Here is a 22,534-nt window from a genome sequence, read left to right as displayed (position 1 = left end):
CAGTAACTGACAAGACTGATAAAATTCTCCCACCCCACATTTAGAATATCTGTGCATTCTGCATACAACTGCTTTATAATGTAACATGCAGCTGACTTCAAGAAATTTGTTATACACGTTTACTAAGACAAGAAAATAACTTTTTTACTTACAGTTTATACACACATTAACTAAAAAAGGGAAAATTTTACTTACAGTTTCTTCTTGACTTCTTTCATTATCCTTCTAAACATTAATGACAAAATGGAAAAATTATACTTTGTAGTCAGGAGCCTATTTAAAATAATCAGCAAATTTCCAGTCTTTTTTCCAACTCTTCTCTCCACTTTCTGTAGAAACACATTTCTTATGTCCAGTTTGCTTCTTACAGAAATCTCCATTTACAGTTTGCCTGTTTGTTTCCTGGTTTCTGATTCTTGCTGTTCCACTTCTTTGTCTTCTGTATCACCTAGCATGGGTCTCTGGTTCAAATTCAATGTACTCCTTGTTTTTCTCATTAGCTCTTGTGCTTTTTTTTCTGTAACACAATCATTCTCCTTTGGAAGCCTGAGGGTTTTACTGGAAATTCTGTCTATCGGCTATACCACTTTCGGAGGAATGAGAAACAACATTTTCATTCAACTTGCTGGCTCACTTTTTGCTGGATAAATGTTTTTATTTCCTCCTTCACCTGCACTACTTCAAAGAATGTCTTTGCTCCTTTAAAAAAAAAAATATTCTGAAGACAGCTGGATATAGCAGTTCGTATCTTCTCCATGCCTTTCAACATCCTCTGACTACAGCGCTACACTCACTTTTCTTCTGACTGATATACGGTGAATAATCATTTTTGATGAACACTCTGATGTCTTCAACTGGTAATATAATACTCTTCTGTCTCATTTTTGTAAGGAGCAGCTCCTTCTGCTGCTATGACTGCATTATTCTTACAATAGGTCCTGACTTTTTTCTCATAGACAAATTTGGAGCACACAAACATGCAATGTGCCCTTTCTATTATAAGATCCTCTTGTGGACTGCCACTCAGATTGCTTGTTGGTACTTTCAGAAAATTAATATACTCTGTCCCATTCAGGTTCTCTGGTACAGAAAAAAATCTCATTTTCTTTGCATGCATTGTCTTCTAGCCCTGCTATTTTTTGAAACAGTTCTGCATGAGAAACTTCAAATTCAGTCAGTCCTTCCTTCATTTCTACCTCTAATTTTTGCAGTTTTATCAGCTCATATGAATAGTTACTTAAAGCTTATTCTATTCTTCCCAGCCTTTTGTCATTTGACCACATATATTTCTCCAGTCTCAATTATTTTAAACACCTCTGAATACATTTGATTTTTTCCCCTCTAAATCACTGGAAGCCATCTTCTATACTGAAGCTGAAACTTGATCTGTTTTTATGGCTCTTTTTCACCAGTGTTTTTACTTCTCCTTTTCTAGTTGATTTGTCTTGTTTTCTTTAGCCTTCTTAGTTGCTGATATCCAGGCAATGTAGCAATCACTAACAGAATTTTACCAAAATAAATTATTTTTTTCCTGGCTGATTTCTGAAGTTTCTGTTTTCAAACTGGAATAGTTCTAATCAACCAACTGATTAGTGTGCAGCCATCTTGTAAATCCTCTGTCCAGAATTCAGATTTATTTCTTTCTTGAAAATTATTGAGCAAATATGCCATAAAGTATACTACACATTGCATCCAAACCCAAAAATCAGTCGCTACTCTATTAATACTTATATTTGATGTGCTCATAGAACCCGTACCTTTTAAATAAATATGTATTTTTACTGAAATGTACAGAAAAGTAGCATATTCTCAGTTTGGGTAGTTTAAGCTGATGTATTGTATGTTCTGTGCTGGTTAACAGGAACATGAATGTGTAATTTTATTACATGTTAAGAAAAGAGAAGCAAAGCATAGCTTGTCAATGATGGATCAAAGTATATACTCCCATGTAATTTATCGTGTACACTGGCTGGTGGCAAAACACTCTGGGTCTAACAGCATATTAAAAATAACATACAAATTACCTGTTAGCCTATTTCTGATGAGGTTTTGTTCAGCTACAGCCTTCTGCAGTTCTTCATTCTTGGAATTTGCTTCTGCAAGTAAGTCTTCCAGCTTTCGAATCTGTGCATCACTTGTTAGCTGTTACCAAAATGAAATATTTGAAATCATTTAGTCTGCAAACAATTATGCACATTCTATGTACATTCATACTTCTGTACATAGAAAAGATGACCTACATCACCAGGTATTTATCACCACTCTGCCTGCATCAACAAAGACCATAACACTCAGTTTAATTCTCTGAGAAAGAAATAATCTAACCAAATACTGCATAAAAAAAAAAGACTGAGAGACTGGAAGCTTAACCGTATATGCTATTGGTACTAAAAATGGAGAAAGATATCTAAAGGGCACAGAAATATTCACAGAAGAGAAAAACACGTTTAGTTTCAACAGCTTGTATGCTTTGAAGTACAGTCGTATAATCCAAAGTGGAAACAATGGTCCAGCTGCTACCAAAAGGAACTTTCACTCCTCAAAACTAATTAGCAAAAAAAAAAAAATTGGTTTCAGAAATTCAGTTTGTTCCTTACTCTGAGTTGAATACTCAATCCACCTTAAAAGATATACTATGTCATGTCTATATGTTATTGCGATAGAAAAAAATAAGAAATGAAGTAAGAATATATTGCAAAGGTAATGGAGATATGAAGAGACAAATGGTGTACAAAAATACAACAACATAAATTCAAGTTTCCCTACTAGGTGTGGCTATAAGCATGTGACTAAGTACAATTCTGCCTTTAAAGAAATGTATAGAGTCAGTGGTAGAAATAATCACTTTGTAAAGATCTGTAAAACTACAGTAAAGTGCCTACAAATGAATGTGCATTCTGTTGAAAAAAACATGAAAATTAGCAGATTTTTGTTTCTGCTAAACTGTATTGATCCTCTTCAGTTGATTGACCTTCTGAAATGCTGAACATCATATGGCTGAGACCATATGATGGACATTTTGGAAGGCTGAACAGTGTGAATGGAGATCTCCGTACATTGTGGAATGGGAAATTTTCTGTTTTTCTCAATGTAGTGCAATCTTGGAGTTGGTATATTTAATTAGCAGGGGGTGAGAAGGGGCAGGGCAGCTTGCCCCCATGAAAAAATAAACAAAAACAAACAAGAAAAAAACACTGATTTTATTTTGTTTTGTTTTCATTTCAACCTTCCAACATGTTGGTCATATGGTCTCGGCCATATAACTTACAGCATTTCGAAAGGTCAATCAACTGAAGGGTTTTTATTTATATATATATATATATATATATATATATATATATATATATATATATATATACAAATATATGTATGCATGTATACGTATATGTATAAACACACACACACACAGAATGAGACCTAGACATCTGATGTCATAGTTAAAAAATTGTATATATTTTGTATATTTACCTGGCTTTCATTGTGTTATGTAACTTCCGAATTTCTATGTTTGGCTTTACAACTTTTTTGAGAATTAATGATGCTTCAAGACATTGCAAAACATATTCAGAAAGCCTTTGTACAAGGTATCTCTTCAAGTTGCAGAGGATGTTACTTAATGTACAGTTGTGTGACCTGAAAATGAAAAAAAGACCAGAAACGGAACCACTCAGACCAGACATGTTTAGTGTACTTGCAAAAGGACTATAAAGAATTGGTAACGGAACTAGAGATTTTATGGAAAAATGTTTCAGTTCACTATTATGATGAAAACTGGTTGCATGGGAACTGTTACAGTTCACCATAACAGAAGAAAAGGTAAATGAATTACAGAGAGATATGGTGATACTGACTTAAAAAGGCACTTACGTAAGAGTTACAATGAGAAGTCATATTTTTGGATGACTTAAAAGCAAGTTGTGTCAAAGGCTTAATGTTCAATACTTGCAAAAATAGTCCTCAGTCAAATCAGGAGATGAATAAATGGTCTGAAGAAGCCCTCTGGAGTTAAAGTGCTTGCCTGACTGCTCCTGTTTTATGAATAAACATTCAGTTTTATTCCAGTGCTGCATGTGGGATTTATTCTTCAGCCTTAGTCTGCTCTACTACTTATACTGTGTTTGTGAACTTACTGTATTCATACTTAGCTGTGGAGCATTTATCCCCTGGAGGTGTTTTTTGTTTCTTAAATCAGGAGATGAGTTCCTGAGAAGTTATGTGACTCGCATCCAGGAGCAGTAACACCCAAAGAAGGAATAAGAGATGCTGTGTACTGAACCAGAATGCCAATTGTGCCATTTGCAATATATGACAATACGAAGATCCAGAAGAGAAGATACTAACTGGGACACCCTAGTGGTCACCCTGACAGTGAACATCATATACATTCTTGTAATCAAGTGAGCACAGATTTGTTCCAGTTGAACTCAAGTGGGCACGGATTTGTTCCAGTTGAATTCAAGTGGGCACAGATTTGTTCCAACTGAAAGAAGTCAGACATCTTGTATGTGTAGAGTACTGTTCCAAAGTTTGTGAAATAAACTGATGGCTGCAGAAAATTCAGGTGTGATTCATGCATTAAAGTCTATATTCCTGAGTATGAGGATACCTGATGTTCCTGTAACCAAAAATAGTGCTGAATATAAAAATCAGAAAGTTAGAAGATGTGCACATAAGAGAGAATTTAAGCTTGTAATCCCAGTCATTCGTCTGTGATGACCAAGGACAAGTGCACAAAACCACCTAAACTAGCCACCTAATGAAAACGTTTATCTCATGTTAAACAGCTGTAGCAAGAGTTACAAGAAATGTCGCTGCAGTCAACCACCAGTTCAGTTGTTAACAAACAGAAAGTTGAAAAGGAAATTACCTACTACCTATCAACAGAAAGAGAGGTGCTCTACAGAAATCAGTTGAAACAGAAATACTGCTATTATACAATCAGTAGAAGCAAACAGATTTATGAAGACAGACCAAGAATAAAAAAAATAAAGAAAATTTTGCAGTCTGAAGGTGAAGTACTCTAAGTAGATAGAATAAGATCCAATGATATTTACCTGGAATGTGGAAAGCTGCAGAGGAGTAATAGATATCTGCACATATGGAAGAAGAGTAACCAGAATTTAAACAACAGGTACTATCAGAGGAAGCTGAACACGACTGCTAACATCTGCAGCAACAGATTCCTTAAGTCATGTCTCGGGATAAAGCCACAAATACACTTTTCTTAAGTCATGTCTCCGTGTAAAGCTGCAAAGACAGATTCCTTAAGTCAGTTCTCTGAGTAAAGCTACAGTGAAAGATTCCTTAAGTCATGTCTTTGAGTGAAGCTGCACAGACAGATTCCATAAGTTATGTTTACATTTCCTGATAGAAGAAATAAGGATGTCAGTCGATTTGGGATAGCACATCAAGAGTGCACATAAACAAAAATATCAACAGACTGGGTAAGATAACCTCTTTATTGGACCATTTAGCTGTGGTAGAGAAATTACATATAAATGCAAGGAATGCAAGGATAAATAAATATATACATATGTGTGCATATATATGTATATATAAACACACACACACACACACATATATATATATATATATATATGTGTGTATATATATATATTTATATATATATATATATATATATATATATATATATATATATATATATATATATATATACACACACACATATATATATATATATATATATATATATGTGTGTGTGTGTGTGTGTGTGTATATAGGTCTACTTTACATGGTCGACTTTTCAGAAAGTCAACTTTCATATAGCCAAGACCATATGATCGACTTTTGGAAAGCCGATCATGTAAAATAAACACATATAACACAACAAACACTTACCTTAAACTGTTAGCAAGGGGGCTATGCCTCCCTGCACCCCCCTGGGGGGCTATGCCCCCCACACCCCCTGTAACTTTAATATACCAACTCCAAGATCACACTACAGTGTGGAAGAGGGTCTCGGCCATATAAAAGTCGACTTTCTGAAAAGTCGACCATATGAAGGGGACCCATATATATATATATATGTGATATGCATGTATATATATATATATATATATATATATATATATATATATATATACATACACACACACACATATACACTGACATATATATGTATGCTTGTGTGTGTGTGTGTGTGTGTGTGTGTGTATGTATATATATATACACACACACACACACACACACACACACACACACACACACACTTACTTATATATACATATAATTAGTTCTCACTACGATTCACCCCACGGACCCTGAACATGGGACATTCTCTTTTACATACATTAAAAACTGTTCTGCATTTTTCTGCCACGGTGCTATTTCAGACAATGCAAAAGCAAACTACAATGTATGCAAAAAGAATGCCCTTATGTGGTGTGAGCAGAAGGTAATAAATGAAAGCAACTTTGAGTTATGCACCTCAACTCAATGTGACTCCAAAAGTATAGGCCCTAGCAACTGAGCATCACCCACACATAAGTCAATCCCAATCACTGTACGACCAACTTACGGAAGTCGGAAGGTATTCCATAAAATGGCAAAATCCTAAAGCAAGAAAAGAACTGCCGAATAAAACAGTAAACATATTTTTTAACTCCAATGCCAATTAAAGTTAATTAACCCAACTCTCCTAGGCTACATTCCCCTCAATGATCATTACCATTTATTTTGCAGAGTTTGTCACAATTCTGAATTAGATCCCATTTTATATTTTTGTTATGTATTTTAATTTTCCCCTTCCATAATTCAGTCTACTGACATATTCAGGATTCTGAATCAGAACAGCAAACTCCACACACAGAGCCACACACAAATGCACAAACAACATACAGACATGTATGCATACATACATAAAACACACACACACACACACACACACACACACACACACACACACACACACACACACACACATAATAAAACTCTCCATTCCCTCAGTGACACTGTATACCTTGTATTTTTGTAGGTTCTCAACTGTAACTGACAAGTCATCCAAGTCCAGTTTCATGTTCTGTTTTTCCTTCTCCAGCTTGAGTCTCGTGCGTTGTAGTGACTCGTACTGCTCTGTCATCTCTGCCAAAGAATCAGCGTGTTTCTTCCTTAGAGCAGACGCTGTAGCCTCTGAGTGTAAAGCTGCTTCATCTAATTCTCTTCTCAGTCGATTAAGTTCTGAGTCTCGCTTCTTATTCATTTCAGTCTGGGGAAAGTTATACTAATATTTAGGAAACTGAGATTTAATAAAATCAAATCACAATCACTAATACAAAAACCTAGCCATTCAGAATTGGCAGTCAAGGAAAGTGAAAGCTAGCTATCACTAACACTTGATCTGTCAGTATTTCAAACTCATTCATGAGAAAAATGTTATTAACACATGAAATGCATATGTTAACTTCAGGCTGTCAACACCATAGCTACCGCCTAGGAGTATGAAATCAAAAACGGAGAGTAACCCATTCACTCTCAGATGGTCGAAAATAACTTTTGCAGAAAACAGAACACCAGCAAAAAGTTATTGTACACCTTGTTCTAGTGCCTATTGAGTTAAACATATACAATACCCTAGTCTGGAAATAACAGGCAAGAATAAAAGATTAGAAGATGAGGTTATTTTTATTTTATTTTATTTATTTTACATTTGTTGACCTTGATAATCCAACTGGATGCATGTCCATTTTCAGAGGAGGCCTGGGGAGAAAAGCTCCAAGGTAAGCAGCTAAGATTACAGATACAACATTACAAATTACAATTAGAATATTTACAGTAATTACATGCATAAACAAGTTATTTAAATTCCACAGGTTAGTGGTAATCCCGAGTGTAAGTCAGGATTAAGTTACACAAATTGGCAGATTTAACAGTTTTTACTCATTCTAGAGGAGAGTTAGCCAGGCTTGATGCAATGACATAGCCAGTTAGGTCTCAGGTGTTGTTTGAGTCTTGTCTTAAATTGACAAAGGGTAGAAAGTAAAGTAATATCGGGTGGGAGAGAGTTCCAAGATCTACCTACTTTGGCAAAGAGAGAGTCACCGGCTGAATGAGAAAGCCATGGTGGTGCAGCGGTAGCATTGTTGCCTCACAGCAAGAGGTTCTCCCATTCGATTCTCGGCTGGAGTGTGGAGAGTGCCTTCTCTGTGGAGTCTGCATGTCCTTCCCGCGGTTGGGTGGGCATTCGAAAGACATGCGTAAATGTGCCTGCCTTCGTTGATGGTTGACCATTGAGTTGGCACCTTGGCTTTTGTCAAAATCTACTGCCAATCATTAGCGGACCGGATTTCCGCTGTGGCGACCTCTAACCGGGAAAAGCCGAAAGACAACAACTAGTCTGAATTAGTAGTCTGTTAGAGGATTGAAGTGGTTTAGGATTGTTATAAGGGGTGATAATGTTTTAAGTGCAGGAGTATTGTCCAGATTATAGAGTATTTTATAGGCCAAAATCAGTTGGTTATACTGGAGTAGGCTGGGTAGTTCTATCCACACAAGCTGGTTTAGATTGATACAATGATGTGTCCTGAAAGGCAACCCAGTAGCAAATCTGGCAACATGGCTGTAGCAGATTGAGAGTTTGTTAATAGGTTCATAGGTTCATACTAGGCTATCTGCCCTAGGGCATTTATAAGCCTAGCCAGAATGTGTTTGGCTTTCGCCACCCATTTTAAATTTATTTTGCTATGCCCTTTTTCGAGGTTAGTATACTGTGCCTCTGTCTAACAGTGACACAGAAGTGATACCCGGGATAAACCTACGATCTCCCATCTACTCATCAAGATTCCTCTTGAAGAGAGTCAATGAGCGACTCTGCCTAACCTGGACTGGGATTTTATTCCAGAGTGAAGGGAGCCTCTGGGTTATGAATCTGTCCCTCCAGCATGTCCTATTTATTTCAGTGCTGAGGTTCAAGTCTCTCGAGCACGTAGCTCGATGGGATTTGGATTTTTTGAGGTGCAGCATGTCCATTAATTCTGGGTTGGACATGGCTTTATACGTCAGGCACAGATCACCTCTGAACAGGCGGTATGCCACTGAGTAGAGCTGGAGTTTCTTTAACCGGGCAGCATATGGCATCTGTTTGAGCCCTTTGATCCTCTTGGTGAGGTACTTTGGGGTCTTTCCAGTTGCTGCAGGTGTCTGGTAAGGTACATCCCAAAGGGCATTGTACTCAATTATGGGCCTGATGAGGGATGAGTAAAGAGGCACGATGACCTCCTGATCTAGATGTGAATCCTTCATGATTAGGTGGGCTATATAAAATGTTTTTCTAACCACTTTGGCCACGTGGTTGTCAAATGAGAGATTGCTATCAACTTGGGTCCCCAGGTCCCTAATTACTTCTTCTGTATGTAATGGATTACCACCTATGTGGTAATTTGTGGGCACTTTGTTTTTGCCAAAGGGGATGACTATACACTTTTTGGCATTTAGCTTGAGGCCATGGCTCTGGCACCAGTTGTCTGTTTCTATGAGGCCCTTTTGGAGGATGCTTGTGTTGGCTGGAGAGTCGATTATGGCGCCCAGTTTGTAGTCATCTGCAAACTTGGTCAGCCACAGTCCTTCCGTGTTGGCCTGTACCTCCGAGAAATATATACCGAACAAGAGAGGTCCCAGGACTGAGCCTTGTGGGACACCACTTGTAACTGGTTTGGAGTCTGACATGGCTCCAGCAATTCTAACCATGTGGGTTCTGTCCTTGAGCCAGTTTGCAATCCATCTAGTGACATAGGGGTTTATATTTAAGCTGGTGAGCTTATCTATAATGCCCGAGTGGGGTATTGTATCGAAGGCTTTTGCGAGGTCCAGGTAGGCTGTGTGGACCACCTTCCCCTCGTCAATGGCCTTGGTGACTGTTTCAAAGAAATCAACCAGATTTAAGAGGCAGGATCTGCCCTTAACAAAGCCGAACTGGGTAGGATCCAGTGTTTGTAGGTCCCCAATATCTTTATTTATGAGGTCCATGATGATCCTTTCCATAGCTTTGCAGACCAAGCTAGTCAGGCTTATGGGGTGATAGTTTCCAGGATCCGTTGAGGCACCACCTTTATGGAGAGGGACCACTGTTGCTGTACACCACTCTTTGGGCACATATCCTGCAGTAAGGCTGAGATTGAACAGTAGTTGGGTTTAGCTCTTCTTGGAGTTCATGTAGGACGCAGCCCGGGACACCATCTGGTCCCATTGACGCTGTGTTTTTTGCTTTGGAGAGGACGGCTCTTACCTGAGCATCTGAGATGTCAGGGGGGCAGCACTCTGCTGGGATAGATATTTGCCCTTTTGGTGGGGAGGGGGGGGAGTTTTGGCAGTCTTTTTAAAATTAGAGAGTAGAGGGGATGCATACAGAAGTGTTGAAAGAAGGTGAGAGCGAGCAATGGGAATTTTAGCTGGAGGGGTTAGGAAGGCTTTTATTCTTTAAAATGAACCTAGTTTTTTATTGATGGTTTTGATAGACAGGTTAACATGTAGGTTGAAATTTTAGATTATCTATGATGTCACCTAGTAGTTTTGTAGAGGGGTCAGAGGAGATTATTGTGCCATCATTTGCTTTTATGGTAAAGGTGAATGAAGTAGACCTACGTATTGGTGAGAAAAACAGTATTTTAGTTTTTTTGGAATTTAGGATCAAACAACGACCAGAAAGCCAGTTTTCTATTGTATTAAAGGTGGACTGGGTAGCTGACCATAAGTCTGTTGGGGATGTGGCTGAGCAAATCATGGTGGAGTCATCAGCATATTGGATACAGCTGACTTTTGGGATGACAGTATAAAGATCATTAATGAAGATAGAGAACAGCAGAGGACCTAGTATAAAACCTTGCGGTACACCAAGGGTGTTAGGTAGGAGGTTAGAGAGTTTGTTTTGCCAAAGGACAACCTGCTGTCTGCCATTCAGATATGATTGAAACCACTGAAGGGTTTTAATATCTAGACAGAATGTTTTCATGGAGTGGAGCAAATGTTGGTGATCAACCATGTCAAATGCTTTGGAAACATCCAAGAAGAGGGCTGAGAAGATATAATTATTGTTGCGATTATAGTTTATGGTGTTGGTGAAGGCTAGGAGGGCTGAAGTAGTGCTGTGGTGAGGTTGGAAGCCGTGCTGTGTGTCTGCCATAAGATGATTCTGGATTAGGTGGTGCATCAGTTGTCTATGAATACATTTTTCCATAATCTTTGCAAGTGGAGATAGTATAGCTATTGGCCTATAATTGGATAATTCAGTAGAGCTACCACCTCTGTGAAGTGGGATTACATAGGATATTTTCCAGGTGGTGGGGATTTTAGCTTCTTCTATGGTTTGATTTATTAGTATTGAGACGGGGTATGCAATAGCATCGGCTGATTTTTGTAGGTACCCGGCAGGGAGTTGATCAGCAGAGATTGTTGTGGGTTCTAATTTTTTGATCAGGGTACAGATAAGTGAAGTGGTGACAGGTTGGAAGGTGAATGAGCGTCGGTGTCTAGGGGTGATACCTTCAGGGCTGGGGGAGCTAGGAAGTAGTTGGCTAGCTAGGGCTTGTATTGTTTCAGTAAAGAATTGGTTAAAACTATCTGAGACATCCTCAGGGGGTTTATCAATGGTAGCAGTGGGGGTAGGGGTAGAAGTTTGTCCAAGATGGAGTAGTTTTTTTAAACCTGCCCAAAACTTCTGAGGGTTATTTTGATTTATTGTTTGTAAATTACAGTAGTATTGTTTTTTGTCTTGTAAAATGGATTTTTTGGTTTAATTCCTAGATTGCCTGTATTTAATATGATCTTGGGAGTCTTTAATAGTACACCATAAAGCGCATGCTTTGTTTCTAATGGTAATTTTGAGTTTGGACTCTTTAGACAGCCATGGCACAGTATTTGCCTTTGTTCTTTTTGAGCAAACAGGTGCATGCAAATCAAGGAACTCAGGAATTTGTTGTTAAAGTATGCAACTGCTTCCTCTAAGGGGAGGTGTTTTAGAATAGACCAGTTACATGAGTTTAGTTCTTGTTGGAATTTGGCAGGGTCAAAGTTTTTTTTTGGTTCTTACCATTCTAAGTAAGGGTTGTTGGGGGTTATTGGCTTTGTGCTTAATTACATAGGTGAGAAGGTGATTACTTAGGTCATCAGGGAGGGTCCCAGAAGTGTACAGTTGGGGGTGACTATTTGAGTACCCAGTCAAGTATGCTTTCTTTTTGGTTAGGTTTACCTATCCTGGTAGGGATGGTTATGATTTGTGTAAATGCATGCAGGTTAATATGGGTGGTTGGGGATTTTGAAGAACAGGTGCCCCAGTCTATGTTAAAATCACCGAGTAGTAGTGTTTCTTGGAGGTAGTGACATGATAGCTAGTGAAGGGCATCTTCAAGTGTAGCTATATTGTTGCCTGGGAGAATGTACATATGATGATATTGATACATTTATTTTTAAGTTGCAATTTGGTGGAAAGAATCTCTGAGTTATTAATCTGAGGTGGTTGTATAGCATCTATGGTGACATTCAACTCAGATTTATAGAGAATGGCTTCCCCACCCCCCTTCCAGGAAATGCGATCCAGCCTGTGTATGTTGTACCCAGGTGGTAACACTTCACTGTCTGTAGTGTTAGGTTTTAACCTGGTTCCAGATAAACAGAGAATCTCAGGGCAGTGGACAGCCAGGAGCACATGTAATTCATGTACCTTGTTATTAATGCTTCTAATGCTGAGGTGACAGGCCAGGAGAGAGTTTGTTGGCCTATTAATTGTAGGTTTGTAGCTTGGACTGCAAGTAGAGGGGGTATGTATATCTGAAGTGGATGGGCCAGGGTTAGGGCAGTTACCACCACCAAGTATGAGGTTAGGTCTATACCTAGTGATGAACTTCAGAAATTTATTTATAAGTTTATGGTAGTGTTTGGATCTATAGCTAATGTGTGTAGGATTGATGTGTTGATAGAGTGAACAAGATGTTGGACAGGACACTGTACTGTAGGTATGGTTAAAGATGGGAGGATTTACAGCTGGGGTGATAGTATGGCCTTTTGGGACCTGAAATCCTGTGAGAAACTGGTTTTCATACAAGGTAAGGAGGTATGGGGTGAGCAAGAGGGGTAGTAAACAGGAGTATATCATTGTCTGTGATAGAGCTAGTGAGTTAAGGAACTGTTTTACCTGGTGATACAACACTAGCAGATGGAGTGGTAAACTATAGGTAATGGAATGGAGGTGGGAGAAAGCCCAATGAAAGCTGATAAGTTCAAGTAAAATATAGGTAATGGATGGGGGTGGGAGAAATTATGCCAGATGGAAACTGATAGGTATTTGTAAGAGGGGTGTGTGGCTACTGGACTATACGTTTAGGGCTACTGGGTGTGGGTGGGAATTGGGGGCAGGGTAGGGTAGGGGAACAGAGTGAGCCCGTAGGGTGAACGGAGCAGACAGAGAAAGAAGAAGTGAGTACTGTGGAAAAAGTATCAGTAACTGCAGTTCATAAATTAAATCAGGATGGTCTTTAGCTATATTGTAAGGGAAAGTAGTGTAGACAACCTTTAAATGTGGGCTTGTTAGCTAAGGAGACTAGTGGGAATTTAACAATTATAGAAATGGGGAGTAAGAGTAGAAATAACAGCTATCTTTAGGTAAAAACTTTGGCAGAATAATGCTGTGCGAGCATTTGCTGTGGTATATGCTGCTACCTAGTGGCAAAAGGAGATACCAAACAGAAATGATAAGCTACTCTTCTTATACTACAATTAAGCCTAAGTTAAAAAACTAGAGGGGGGAAGTGGCAAGCAGACTGCGGTAGGTTGCTAACGTGCACACGGGAGGTCAGAATAACACATATAGGTATTAAATTACTTTACAAGTTGTTTGTTTTAAGGCTACATACATTCACAATTTCTTGTGTTGGGATGCCTTCACTGTGGTAGCATACAATGAAGCCTGGCTAGGAGGCAATTCAAGGGTGTCTTCTGATTTTAACAGGAAAGTAGTCCTTATGCTTTAAAGGGAGAGAGGCAGCATCCGGAATGGCTGACTGTAAAAGACAGACACACAAAAAGTTAGGTAATGTGAATGGCACATTTGGGGAGGTAAAAGGTAGAGGGATGGAGCAGAAGTAAGGGATATCCAGAAGTGAAGGATTGTATAAGGGTGTACTGTAAGTAGAGAGAGACTAGGGATAGATGTAGATAAAGGGTACGTGTAAAGGGAGAGAAAGTTTAGAGAGGTAGCAGTAGAAAGCAGCACATAAAGGCTATAGAAACAATGCAATTAGGCAGTGGAGCCTCAATAAAACAATTACCCTTAAACCCAAGGGGAATACAAATACCCCTAGGCCATTTGAAAGGAAAGGGTTAGACTTGCGTAGGCAAAAACAATTAGATATACAAAGCAATAGGGCAGTGATGCATTAGAATATCCAAACAGTATATATGGCAATGAAGTATCCGTATAGACACAAGTGTTATAAAAAACAATCAGCTATGCAAGGCAAAAGAGTGTATGCAATAGTATGTATTAAAATCTGTACATATGGCACTGAAAAAACTTTTAGTACTAAATTCTGTACATATGACATTTAAATTCCTTTTAGACACAGGCAGGCACCATGAGCAGGTATATACATTCATTGTGATGCATTAACAAGAGAAATAGACATTCCATGACACCTATTAGTTGGCGTCCTTATGCTAGTCAGTTATGCAGTAGTAAAAGATATATCTAATGAGGCAATAACTAACTCAAACTTCTCTGCTATTAATATGCTACTGTTAGTTATCTTATCACAGTCGTTATGCCGAGGCAAGGAGCCCAAGTAGTCTTACACTATTTATACCGTTAAGGTAGACAAAGGACTGTATTGCCATCAGCACAAGATTGCCATTCCAATAATAGTACACATTCCATCAGTTACACAGAGTTATCTCATTAGGTGCTCTACAAGGTCAGTTTTTAATAATGACACATTGCTAAACCTACCGGGAGGCGAGTCGAGCAGCCCAACTGCAGGACCAGCACAATGGGATGTGGATGCTTAAACAGGATTTAAAAATGGAACCACAGATAGTATCAGCTAGAAGTAAACTCAGGGGGGAAGTTAGCTAAAGGGGAGGGGATAGGTTATCTTGGGGAAAGGGCAGCTTGTTACAGCGACTTAGAGTAACAGGCAATGGAAGAATGGAAAGGTGTAGTCATCTCATCTGCTTTGGTATGGCATGTGCACAGCACAGGGTTCCAAGTCACCACAGAAACCCAACCTTTTCTGAAGACTGCAGCAAAGTCTATTGGGAACTTCTTGGGGTTGCGAGGTGATTATACAGAATACATGCTTGTAAATAAGAATGAGCTGACTGGTGTTGCAGCACATTGCATGACTACATCTGGGCAAGATGTGGAGTAGACATGTCTTACCCATACAGCCCTGCAATGTGAATATGTTGGGAACTCACACCCAGGAGTCTCTTCCAGAACAGATGAAATAGTGGATAGGTGAATAGCCTATGTTTAATGGAGTAGTTTAACACCTCAAAATTATTTACACATGATACCAATCTAGAGCTAAATAACTAGTATTCTGGTGTCATGAGTACAACAAAAGACCTAGATAAAATAGCTATAGAAAAAGATGACTCACTTATTGTCCAGTATGCTTACAGTGTAGTAGTGTCAAAGTACTTTTGTAGGGTACCATTTCAGTTATTTATTGACTATATAGTTGCAAGTTCGCATCAGAAGATAATTTATCCATACATGAAATTTGACAACCCCCCCCCATATTTAATATAACTGCACAGAGGTATAATGACTAAGGTTAGTATATTTATTAAGTGGAGACATTGCTGCAAAAATGATATTCTGACCAGTAAGCACTTATAGTGTTTGCAGAACTTGCAGTGAGATATGCAAACGATGCGCATTGCTTGGAGCATATTATTACTGGGCTATAACATTTTCACTTTTTGCCTCTTCTCTCCAGGCTGGCGTCCATGCTATTATTATTGACGTAGCACATCCTGTATGATATAGTATAGGAAATAATACTGACAAAGGAGCAAATACATTCTTCCCACTAAGCCTGCAAGGGACTGTCAATATCTGCGACCATGAATCTGACAAATGGAAGGTCATACTTCTGTCCTTACAAATGCTGCTCTTGTGAAATTTACTAGCGCATGAAATGTGTGCACTTCTGGAAGGAAGTTGTAACAAGGCACATAACACATTTTTATTTCATAATGCTTTTACTTGTTAAATTAATTGAATTATTTTCATTAATTATTTTGTCTGTGTTTTATACATATATTTATGTTCTGCTTTGATATTTTACTGTTGCTTCTACCATACCTTTCAACCTGTTAGTGCAAGAAATGTGGACAAAGCCTGATAAAATGGAGGGACAAAGGCCCAAAAAAATAGGGACATATTTTAAATATTATTCTTATAAACTTAGAAAGTTGCTAGAGTAACATGATTTGTTTTAACATACATTTTCTGAAGGATTTGAAGTCAGAAACTCAAACGTATGTCATTATTTACTGACTTGAATCCTCAGCTCATTCCAGTGATTTGCCAGAAAACCACAGAATTTATAAAAACAGACCAAAAACATGAGCCAAAAATCTGGACATTATGTGAAAATCTGGACAGTTGAGTGGTATGGCTCGTACTCTTAATGTACCTTTTGTATCATGCCTTGCTTTAGACACAAATAAAAGACATGATTTTCAGCCAGCTAGTTTGTGAATGTGTAGCTACAGTTTAAGTAAATGCTTGATGTGGGAAAGAAAGTCTTTAGGAATGGCCATGTCATTTTAAATAAGACAAGTAGAGTAAATTCAATGTGAAGTTTTGTTTCTGTGTTGACTGCTACGGCGAAAAGGAAACATGGGGAAACGTGATAATACCGTTCCATTTTCTATCACTGTTGTCCATGATGAAGCAAAACTAATTCCTTCAGTCCTTTCTATGGGTAAAAACCTCCAAGAATCTCTTCCAAACAGAGTAAATTGTACAAAAGGAAAAATAAAAAACACTAAAACATTGCAAAGTCATGCGCAGGGACTGTAGAAGGCCATCAGAATGATGAAGCTCTGTAACAAAATGGAAAAAAGTGCTTAAATGATTTACACAATTGTCTAGTGTGGTTTGGTGTTGTACAGCCCCTAGTTTTGTAGAGTTTTTTTATTTTTTTCTTTCTCGGGGTAAATGACACGTTAAATAGAATATGGGACTGAGAACTCCTATTAGCGCTTTTTGGTTTGGCTATTCCCCGCTGCCATATTTCATCTACAGCTGTGAGTAGTCTGTACATACTTTTTAACTGCTATGATTTATACTTAGTGATTTTATTTCAGCCCTTATACCCACCCTTGCTTCTTGGGAATTTAAATGTTTTTTTTTCAAAAACATGGATATTTTCAAATGCAGTTATTTTAATTAACTGATAAAAAAGTCCATGTCCACATTGTCCATTGATTAATTAACTAAGTCTGCATAACCATTTCTTATAATTCATGCTTGTAGACCTGCTGTATTATTATTATGGAAAAATGAGAATGTGCTTCTCTTTTTGACTACCTGCTGTGATTTCTGAAGGCCAGTGTTATGATTTTAATTCACTTAGATTGAAGGGTACAAGCCTTCATTCGGGTGTACTACAGGTGCTCACAAGCTTGTGGTTCACAACATGCTTGCTAATTGTGACTTGCTTGAAGAAGTGAGTGCTCTAACTCCCACTAACCCGATCTACCATTTAAATTTAGTCCTCCTGACATCTTCCTATATAAACTGTATAGCATTACCAGAACTCTAAGTGTAACCCTATAACTTCTGCCCAGTCCCTAACCCAAATTCTAATTCTCTTACCCTTAAGGTGGGAGGCCTTAACCCTAAAGTCTTCTATCACTCCCTAAACCTAAAACTCCATTCCCTCTCTAGACCTAGATGTTCTTCCTGCTCCCTAAACTTAAAACTCTCTTCCCACTCCACAACCCTAAAATTCCCCTCTGCTCCTTTTCCCAGAGATGTTGCACTTATCTCACTCAAACTCAAAGTATTTGGTAACCACGGTAGCTGCTTCCCAAATTCATATTTGGGTTTGGTCATGAGCAGCAGCCTACATTAGCTACAACAGGCTGGAGTCCCTGGATTCAGGTCAGTGGCTTTCATGTGCTTTGGAATCACACAATTGTAGTAGAATCCCTTCAGTCATACTTAAAAGACAAACCACTATTTCTAGGTGGGATTCACAAAGAGGATGCTCCAAGTTCAGGACAGTTGCACTTTCACCCAAACAATATGCTACAGTAAATATAAAGTAATTTATAAAGAGATGTTCCTCAGTAGATGTACAAGATCTACAAAGAAATGAGCCATGCTGGCTCTGAATTACAAATATTACACATCATATATATTATTTTATACAATTATAATCAATCCAAGATTACATAAATTGATCATTTCCTACATTCCAATAAACAACCCCACTCTTCCTCCAAACCATTATTCTGCATGCACTGCTCCCTAAAGTTCCATTTTTCCAATGTACTTTGCTCCTACCCTTTTCTAAAGATCCCACTCCCAGATGTTTTATCTCAGGTACAATATTCACTACTTCAAATACAAACTGGCTTGCTAATGATGTATCCTGGACAGGGGAACCATCACAAAGGCACAGTGAACTGGGGAACTTTTGCCAGCAGTTGAAATCATTTGGGGACTATGTGTATAAATTCAAGAAGCTTCAGCTTGAAACAAGTTACCTCAGAGAATGCCTGCATGTGGAATGCATACCAAAGGGATTACGGGTATGGAAATATCCCACCAGACTAAAAAGGGACTCTGCACTGCACCAGGAACTGTTGAAATTGTTTAACAGGCATGGATTCCACATCTGATGAAGTAAACCAAACAAAAACTTATAGGTTGAGATTTCAGAAATGTTAATGAGTACTGGGATTTGTATGGAGAACACACAGTGAGAGTGAAAACCTGGAGGAGAGTTTCATGTAATATTTTGATACTGTTTCTCATGTAAAAGGGGAAATGCTCCTGTTGAGCCGTGTGCTATGGATAATGGCCATGTTCGGTTACATAGGTATTAGCTATACAGTTACATTTTTGGGGAAGTATTCAGAAATTATCAAAGGTTGGACTGTTCGTTGTCTTGGTGGTATAGTATTCATGTTTTGCTTTTTTAGTAGTATATATTCGGAAATTATCATGTCTGTATAAGAAGACCACTACCAGAAAAATGTGTGAACCACATGTACCTGACAGCTGCTGGGTATTACATGTTAAAACTTCTTACAGCTTCCAAGCTCACTGATCGACCCTGCCTGGAACCTCCTGAGGACAAGATTCCCCTGTGGCGTCTTCCTGTACATCAAGAGTGTATTCTAAGTATGTCCAGCCTAAACTGCTAATTGTTGTACTATGTGCTACCTGTACTGCTGCGCCTATGGTGGCTGAAATCTTGCACATCCACAGGCCTTTCCCTGTTTGTCTTCATGCTAACCTGCCCCCCACTCTACTATCTACCATCTAACTTACCTGCTCGCTGCAACCTCTCTGACTGCTGCTTACTGCTTATCCTATTTCTATAGTCTTTGCTACTGCAAACTGCACTCCTCTATCTTCTCTGCCCATCTCCTGGTTTTTCTGTACTCCTAATCTACTGCCTTCTAATCTTTATAGAGCCACTCAGTCTAGTCCTTTCTTGCTGAACTACTCTTCCCCCTTCCTTCTCCTCCTCTCTCATCTACCATACTTACCTGCTTTTCTGATTGTTTCTTGGGATCTTCTCCATGGGTGCCTATCCTATTCTGTCCTTCTATCAGCCTACTGGCTATTTATTACCGAGTTCTGTTCTTTACTTATTGAACTGCATTGCCTGCTTCTTATCCCTATTTTATTGTCTGGCAAGTTTTTACTGTTTCCACCTCTTGTTCTTCCTTCATGGCTGCCCCCCTCCTTCTTGTGAGATATCCATACATCTCCCATGATCCTTTGCACCTTTTAATTCCTTACGCGTGTTTCTCCCATGCCATCTTTACTCTCTCTCTCCTTATTGCCTGCGGTCCCGGTGTGCTGTTGCCTATACAGGTGAGTGCTACAGTAGCTGCAATCTTGTGTTTGTTGTCTGCATTGTGTTATTAGCAGGAAACGACCATTTGCCTTACATGTTTTGCTGCTAAATGTTGCACAGTTGTTAATATACTGTGTCACACTAGCGTTTTAACTTACATGTTTTTGTTGCCAACTATACGTCGCACAGTTGTTAATATACTGTGTCCGCTTTGCTAGTATATATGTCACACTAGCGTTTTTTCTGTAGCGTTTTTACAGGCACACTTAAAGGGCTGTTACTTATATATCCCTAAACTATATTATTGGCCCCTTAGTCATGTCGTAGTCTGGAAAGTGTAACTCTGCAGGAAACGACTTTCTGTTTCCAGATCTTATGCTAATAACTGAAAGTTGCACAGTTTTACATGTACCGTATGACTTTGAATTCAGTTTAGTACACTAGCATTTTACAGTGGCGCAACTCATACGTTCTCAAAGGACTGTAGCTTACGCTTCTTAATCTATCTTGCTAGCCCAGTTAAATAGTCAGTCCTCATTTGTCTAAATTGTGTTACTTGGTCTGTACCAGAACAGTAATTACTGATAAGGGGAATGTTTACTTTCTGCCTGTATAACTAACTTTGAACTACTCGTGCGGGAAATGCTGTTTCACCTGGGTATTCTTGTGAGTCACCCTGAAGACTGTTACACAGGGTTTTAGGCTTTATTTAGCATTCTGTTTTCTCCTGTACTATGTTGTTGACGTCAGTTTTGCTACTGTGATGTTGTTTTCCATACTTAATGCATTTTTAACAGCGCAGTTCTGTTGAGTGTCTTTGTAGTAGGCTTTTTTAATACACTGAAAGGCGTTCACTGCTGAATGTTATGTACATGTTTATATTACTGTATACTGATTGTTCTGGCACGCTTTTACCAGCACATTTGTAGTTTCATTTTCTGTGTACTAGTCACCTTAGATACTGTGCTAGGAGTATAATGCTGAATGTTAATGCATATCTATTTCACTGTACAGTATTCTAGTGTCTGCTGCTGCTCACTTTTTATCTTCATCTGTCCAAAACCACATACAATTTGCTTCTCACATTACTCTTTCCAGTTAACTTCCCCATTACCTTACCATTATCACCTATATATCCCCTGTCATCCTCAGACAGCATTTCTCCCTCCAGAATTTCATACCAGCACTTGCTTCCCGCAACCCTGAACACACACTAGGCCCTCCAATACTCCTTGTCCCTATCTCTTCATACTTTTGTGTATTTCAACCCTCACCTACATCCACTCTCTCATGCTACACTGTGTTACCCCATCACTCCTTTCACAATAATACTTTTGCTGGTGGTTTCAGTAGTCTAAGTTATCTGAGCATCCTTGCTCTCCCTTAACCCCTCCTTTCTTGCTTTCATTTTTTGTAGGTTAACTAAACTGCTTACAGCTTCCAAGCTTACTGATCGACCCTGCCTGGAACCTCCTGAGGTCAAGATTCCCCTGTGATGTCTTCATGTACATCAAGAGTGTATTCTAAGTATGTCCAGCCTAAACTGTTAATTGCTGCACTATATGCTACCTGTACTGCTGCTCCTGTGGTGGCTGAAATCTTGCACATCCCCGAACCTTTCCCTGTTTCTCTTCAAGCTAACCTGCCCTCCACTCTGCTATCTACCATCTAACTTACCTGCTTGCTGCAACCTCTCCGACTGCCGCTCACTGCTTATCCTATTTCTATAGTCTTTGCTACTGCAAACTGTAGTCCTCTATCTTCCCTGCCCATCTCCTGGTTTTTCTGTACTCCTAATCTACTGCTTTCTAATCTTTACAGAGTCACTCAGTCTAGTCCTTTCTCGCTGAACTACTCTTCCCCCTTCCTTTTCCTACTCTCTCTCATCTACCATACTTACCTGCTTTACTTATTGTTTCTTGGGATCTTCTCCATGGGTGCTGCCCCGCTCCATTCACCCTTGCTACGCTTGGGCTCTCTTCGCTCCCCTACCCTTCCCCCATTCCCACCCACCTCCACATCAGTTACATTTATACTAGACTATCCCTCCCTTTCCTCACATCCCAGCCACTCACATTCCACTTCCTGCCTGTTAATTAAACCCCTCCCCTCTCCTGCAAATTCTACATAAACCACACCCTCCAACCCTAGCTAACAACACCAACTCCATAACCTTACACTTTAGTCTATAACTTACCTACACTCCTATAACAAATCAAAATAACAATCCAACTCCTTCTCTTTACCACTACTACTCTCCTATTCATCTCTGCTATTAACTCTTATCACTCCTACCTTTCCCACCCTTATACCTGTTTCCCAACCTCCCATTCCTATGTAAATATACATTCTAACTGCAGCATTATTATCTCACCATCACTCTTTAACGTCTCTCCCTCCTGTCTCCACAAACTAACTATATTCTATACCCCTTCATACTCCCCCAAATGCAAAACTAAATTCTACACTCTCCTGTT

General features: G+C 39.0%; 1 protein-coding gene across 1 annotated transcript in view; it reads right to left on the bottom strand.

The window, feature by feature from the left end:
- Positions 1 to 22,534, bottom strand: part of LOC122788697 (myosin-16-like) — a 949,629-nt gene that overhangs the window by 363,023 nt on the left and 564,072 nt on the right. Inside the window, exons 9-10 of the mRNA XM_044055593.1 lie at positions 6,980 to 7,225; positions 2,025 to 2,142 (exon numbers count right to left, since the gene is read on the bottom strand). Of these exons, the coding sequence (XP_043911528.1) occupies positions 2,025 to 2,142; positions 6,980 to 7,225 (364 nt within the window). The remainder of the gene's footprint in view (positions 1 to 2,024; positions 2,143 to 6,979; positions 7,226 to 22,534) is intronic.

This window comes from Protopterus annectens, chromosome 14.part0 (genome assembly GCF_019279795.1).
Source record: "Protopterus annectens isolate FY-2018-M chromosome 14.part0, PAN1.0, whole genome shotgun sequence".
In the NCBI taxonomy this organism is placed as follows: domain Eukaryota; kingdom Metazoa; phylum Chordata; order Ceratodontiformes; family Protopteridae; genus Protopterus; species Protopterus annectens.
Note: the sequence above shows the minus strand (reverse complement) of the source record. Positions and strands in the feature narration are given on the sequence as shown.